The sequence below is a fragment of the Limulus polyphemus genome, unplaced genomic scaffold (assembly GCF_000517525.1).
Source record: "Limulus polyphemus unplaced genomic scaffold, Limulus_polyphemus-2.1.2 Scaffold1954, whole genome shotgun sequence".
In the NCBI taxonomy this organism is placed as follows: Eukaryota; Metazoa; Arthropoda; class Merostomata; order Xiphosura; family Limulidae; genus Limulus; species Limulus polyphemus.
The window spans coordinates 29,045-35,487 of record NW_013667564.1 but is presented as its reverse complement, the minus strand read 5'-3'; the positions used below and the strand labels follow the sequence as shown (position 1 = coordinate 35,487).

General features: G+C 33.0%; 1 protein-coding gene across 1 annotated transcript in view; it reads left to right on the top strand.

Moving 5' to 3' along the window:
* LOC106465466 (cation-independent mannose-6-phosphate receptor-like) overlaps positions 1-6,443 on the top strand; it is a 54,014-nt gene that overhangs the window by 36,489 nt on the left and 11,082 nt on the right. Inside the window, exons 25-30 of the mRNA XM_022393370.1 lie at positions 263-469; positions 1,600-1,746; positions 2,589-2,774; positions 4,339-4,549; positions 5,161-5,237; positions 5,938-6,095. Coding sequence (XP_022249078.1) covers positions 263-469; positions 1,600-1,746; positions 2,589-2,774; positions 4,339-4,549; positions 5,161-5,237; positions 5,938-6,095 — 986 coding nt within the window. The remainder of the gene's footprint in view (positions 1-262; positions 470-1,599; positions 1,747-2,588; positions 2,775-4,338; positions 4,550-5,160; positions 5,238-5,937; positions 6,096-6,443) is intronic.

Genomic DNA, 6,443 nt, shown 5'->3' with positions numbered 1-6,443 from the left:
GATAGACTTAAAGTTGAATAATGTTAGGGGGCCCAATTACTTTTTGTGTGTAGTTACGCTACTGATTGAGATAGACTTAAAGTTGAATAATGTTAGGGGGCCCAATTACTTTTTGTGTAGTTATGCTACTGATTGATATAGACTTAAAGTTGAATAATGTTAGGGGGCCCAATTACTTTTTGTGTGTAGTTACGCTACTGATTGAGATAACTTAAAGTTGACATTAAAAAAAAAAATTTTTTTATCTTTTCAACTAACTTAGGTGTATTGTGCTGTGCAAAATGGTACAGAAACTATTGATTTGTCACCTTTAATGTTGACGGAGGGTAAGCACTCGGCGACAAACATGATGGATGACAGATCGGCGTACTTTCTAAACCTTTGTCGACCATTGAACCCAGAACCTGGAGTAAACTGCCCCCCTAATGCTGCTGTTTGTAAAGTTGGGATAAGTGACAATAAATACCTTGTAAGCTAATAATATTTTTGTTCTTTTAATATCTTTCAATACAAATGTTTAAATTGAGTAAAACTTAAAAAAATGTCCACTAAATAAATTCAAAGCCAGCCAGAAAGATATAATTGTGTATTTAAACTTTTAATTGTATGAAACTTGTCTCCCATATTTTAGTGACTTATTTAAACTATTTCCAAAATGTGCTTGGAAATTAAGTTAAAACTGAAGCTTGTAGTTTATTTATTAAAGTTAAAAATGTTTGAAATGAAATTGTTTTTTTTTAAGCTATCAAAAAGTTATTACAGTAACTGACAATCGGTAGTATCCTGCTCTTTAAGATGTATTAAAAGCCATTCATGAGATTTAATCATAAAAAATGTGCACTTTAAATTCTTCCACATGTATAAGGGAAATGTGCGTGTGTGCAAGTCCTGGAAATATTCACTTTAGTCTGTAAGTCTGCTGGACCAATGGCAAATAGCCTTTTTAAATCAGGCTTGGCTCTGCTCGACAGATTGGCACCATATTAGAACTAGCATTCTTGTTGTTTTTGTATTTCTTTCAAGATGAACATACTACTGAAAGTCAGTCATGAAAATGCACACTGGTGAGAGAGATTGACAGAGGCTGCAAGGAGAAATCCTATTGATTGTTATTTAACGAAGTAGTGACACTTGAACTCGATTGGCAACATAAAATATGACGTACAAACTTGTGACTTTTTCTCGAAAGAATAATGTACTTGAAAGAATCAGTTGTAAAAAGTTAGTTATTATTATTATTAGTGCACAAATACAGGAGATACACAGTATAAAAGGAGTAATATTAATATGAATGCTGCGGGAATGTCTAAATATTGGGTTAATATTCACTAATCAACTTTAAAGGTAACCCATTTTCTACTGTCCCTTCAGACTATTGCAGTGATCATGGACTTGGCTATGCTTGCCATTAGCTGATTTATTTATTTTTTTCAGCATGAAATAAATGTTTTTCCCCCTTTTTTATTTACAGCAAATATTTCATACAAGTCTATCTTATTTGTTGTTTCTTGAGTAAATCTTACCATAATAAACTGTTTCCAGAAATTTGAATTGATTTTTTTTTTTTTTTAAGAAATGTAATTTATATTATTATTTCAGAGCCTCGGTCAGTCACTGATGGAACCATTTATAGACTTTGAAGGTCATGTGACAATTCTTTTCCACAATGGCTCACAGTGCGAGTCAGATGTTACACAGAGGAATAAAGGACGCGTGATATTCTTATGTGACCCTACGGCTGGAAAGGTAATAGTACAGAGTATTGTTGCCGAATGTTTAACGGCTGGAAAGGTAAGAGTACAGAGTATTTTTGCCGATTGTTTAACGGCTCTAAAGGTAATAGTACAGAGTATTGTTGCCGAATGTTTAACGGCTGGAAAGGTAATGGTACAGAGTATTGTTGCCGAATGTTTAACGGCTGGAAAGGTAATGGTACAGAGTATTGTTGCCGAATGTTTAACGGCTGGAAAGGTAAGAGTACAGAGTATTTTTGCCGAATGTTTAACGGCTGGAAAGGTAAGAGTACAGAGTATTTTTGTTGCCGAATGTTTAACGGCTGGAAAGGTAATAGTACAGAGTATTGTTGCCGATTGTTTAACAGCTGGAAAGGTAATAGTACAGAGTATTGTTGCCGATTGTTTAATGGCTCTAAAGGTAATAGTACAGAGTATTGTTGCCGAATGTTTAACGGCTGGAAAGTTAATAGTACAGAGTATTGTTGCCGAATGATTAACGGCTCCAAAGGTAATAGTACAGAGTATTGTTGCCGAATGTTTTAAAAACTGAAAATGGTAACTGTTGTAATATAAATGTTCATAAAATTAATATTTTTCATTGTTAAAAACTATTTAGATATAGATCAATTGCTGTAATTTTATCTTAATTGGTTCATACTGAGATTAAGACATGGTTGCGTTAGTTATGTAGATCTTTTACATTTTAAGCAAGAAATTTAAGTGAAATTAAGGATTTTATTTTGTTTACATAATCTTTATCTTCACTGCTTTCTGCACGTGTGATTTTTGTTTCCTGTAATGTCACGATGTGAATATAAGGTTGATTTTAATTATGCTTGATTGTGTGTCTAGGGAGATCCGGTGTTGATAGATTTCATACCCGAATATTGTGTTTACATCTTCGAATGGAAAACTGTTCTTGTATGTCCTAGAGGCCTGCATGCTATATCTGATTCTAAGAAATGCATGTACAGTGACTCGTTCAAGGGGTTTAACTTCGACCTTTCTCCTCTGACAATATCTAGATCTTCTTATAAGGTAAGTTAAAAGCAATATGAATGTCTAAAAGCGATTTTGAATATGTAGGCTCTTTAAAAACTATCAGTTAAAAGTTATTTTAAAGGTGCTTCATTTTTCTAATATTTCTATCTTGTATTTATTTAGATAAATTATTCCTCCATAAATAAATTTGTGTGTGTTTATTAGAGGGTGCGTATCTCATCATAATAGTCGATACGATACGTGTGTAGATATCGATGCCATGATACGATACGTATCTTGATACAGAAGTTTATCAACGGTTTGTTACAAAGTTTGACAGTCTTGTCTGTAATTTAATATCTATATTACCAACATTGTGTTAGTTAAGTACTGTACACTTTACAGTGCTTTTTTCAAATTCTCAGGTTTGATGAACTAAATGGCAGCTGGCAAGAGAAGTAAAATAAAAAAAATAATATCTGTCTCTCCATTTTGTTACTGTTAATTTGTTATGTTATTTTGCATGTAATGTTTTGATAAAACAAATAAAGACGTAATACTCATCTGCCTTTATTGAATCATTAATTTTTAACAAAAATACTTTATTAGAAATTGTTTTTTTTTCTCTACAAAGGACTTGTAACATTTACTGAAAGCTTGCCAAATTTTGTGAAGATTCATAAATCATATCACTGTATTGCCACACCTTTAGTGTTTATGTAAATGTTTGTATAGTTAGAGAAATACTCGATATATTTTTATTCTGTACAGAAATTAATAATCTTCCAACTTTAAAATTCGAATTTTTATGTATTTTACGATTTCAACATTGTATAAAGTCATTACCCACACGTAGAAATAACAATGTCGTTGCTACAACTGCTCATTATATTCACTTGTGTCCATTTCTGTGAAAAACCTTCATTGAATTCGTAATGTTGACTGTGCGGCTTATGGCAAGAATGCTTGGTGAAGTAAAAGTATAATCCATTATATCTGACATACTATGTCGCTTGTCTGAAAAGGATCTATTAGATTGAAGAGCAACAAAACTAATGTGTATTTAAATATTTGAACTGTATTAATGTAAGGTTTTAAAAGTATCACTTCACCTGATTGTCTAAGAATTTAACTTAACATGACGTGTAGATTACTGCTTTTTGGAAGTGATAAATATTTCCGAGGTTTCTTAGTAGATGTCGTTAAGTTTTCATGTGGCAAAGCTGACTACAACATTCACAACAACAACCAAACATTAATGTTTTCACATGGTAAAGCTGACCGCAATGTTCACAACAAACACATATTAACATTTTCATGTAGCAAAGCTGACCACAACGTTCACAACAACAACCAAACATTAATGTTTTCACATGGCAAAGCAGACTACAACATTCACAACAACAACCAAACATTAATGTTTTCACATGGTAAAGCTGACCAACAAACACATATTAACATTTTCATGTGCAGAACTGACCAAAATATTCACAACAATCATAGTGTTTCAATTACAAAGTTTCACATGACAAAACTGACCAGAATGACCACCGCTACAACAACCAATCAAGTAGGAAAAAAACTTAATCTGTCACAACAACAACCAAACATTAACATTCAGACTTCTGGTGCTGATGAACAAGAAGAATTTGCACTTAATGTTTGTGCGGCTGTTAAAGAATCGGATATCAACTTGGGATGTCCTGGAGCTGGAGTATGTACCCTGGGCTCTTCAGGGGAGAACTTCGGCTCGGCTGACAGTGCCACATTGTTGTATGATGGTCGGATGTTGAAGTTGCAATATAAAAATGGAAGTGATTGTCCCTCTGGTGGTGAGTTTACATAAGATATTTTTAATAAGTATTTCAAGAGTGAACTGCGTGTTAGCTTTTAATTTTTTAAAAACTTAACTACCTTTATTCAGTTGTTCATACTTGATGTTTTTATTTCTGTCATGAAAAGTTTATAAAGTGAAATGAAATACATGTTTAACCAGAGAAAAATCAAGTTTCATATTTGTATTTTGTGTGTCACTTCAGTAGTATTTTTTTCCACTAAAATACACATTTAACCAGAGAAAAGTCTTGTCTCACATTTGTATTTTGTGTGTCACCTCAGTAGTATTTTTTCCACTAAAATACACATTTAACCAGAGAAAAGTCTTGTCCCACATTTGTATTTTGTGTGTCACCTCAGTAGTATTTTTTCCACTAAAATACACATTTAACCAGAGAAAAGTCTTGTCTCACATTTGTATTTTGTGTTTCACCTCAGTAGTAATTTTTCCACTAAAATACACATTTAACCAGAGAAAAGTCTTGTCCCACATTTGTATTTTGTGTGTCACCTCAGTAGTATTTTTTCCACTAAAATACACATTTAACCAGAGAAAAGTAATGTGTCACTTCAGTAATATTTGTTTCACTCAAATGTTCTTTGACAGAAAGTGGTCGTCGTTCATCAGAAATAATTTTCATGTGTGATCCAATGGCTGGAATTAATGCTCCAGTACTGTATAAGGTAAGAGCTTGATGCTTTATCTACTTGTTAAATAGAGAAAATGAACTACATAAATTATTAGTCGATATTCAAGTGTTTGAGACTGTTTTACATATTGTTAATTTACTTATCTTTTTATTTGAAGTAAGTTACAAAAACCGATTAGAAGGGAAATTGTAATGTTGTAGTTTCATCAGCTCCCTTCTCGGAGCAAAGGTTAGATTTATTAAACAACATTAAAGTAAAATTGACAGCTACTCTCTGTCAACGGTTTAGTTTTGTGTGCTTGTGGGAAGTGACGAATGTTTTGTTACAGGAGGGAGAAAGAGCTAGGTGTTGAAGACATGCAACTGAAACTGGGTGAAATTGTACTAAGTGTGTGTGTGTTTGTGTGTGTGGAAAATGTTGTGACACAAGGTATGAAAGATAAATATTTGACGGTACCGTTAGTGAAAGATTGGGTGGTATTATCATTGGAACGGATCATCAGTTCTTATCCAACTTGTTGATTATATCAATAATTTTCTTGTTTGTTAACTACGTGAGTGATCTGATTGGAGGTTGTATCTATGAAAGATTTTGTTTGTTGTATTAGAAGACTTAGTGGTATTGTTTATGAATCACGCGATTAGTTTTTGTGAAGTGGTGCGAGATATTTGAAAGTAACGTATGTAAAACTGATGAATAGTTAATTCTCGTGACTGCTGTTTTCTACCTGCAGAAGTACACGTGCATGGCAGTATTTATGTGGAAGACAAGTTTGGTTTGCGATATGGAGGAAGATGAATGCACCTTGATCGCTAGAGGTCAGAGCTACAACCTTCGGCTCCTTAGCAGCATAAGCCACAGTTGGAATACTACTGACGAATTAGGGAATAAGTAGGTTTTAGCCCAGCTTATGAAGGGCTTGGGTTATAAAGTTATTACTAGCCCATAATCAAGACAGTTTTTGTATGATTATGTTACAGTACAGTCACTGTGTACAAATAATCTCAGAATTTGATGGTTTTGACTAAGACTTTTAAAAGGCCCTGGTATTGAAGTTTAAGTATTCAGTCTTTTTTTTTTCTATCTACACACCCTGGTATTAAAGTTTAAGTATTCAGTCTTTTTTTTTTTTTTTTCATTTACACATCCTGGTATTAAAGTTTAAGTATTCAGTCTTTTTTGCATCAAACATATAGTGAACCAAGATAGTATTTGGTATCTTCATTTCCAATAGATGTT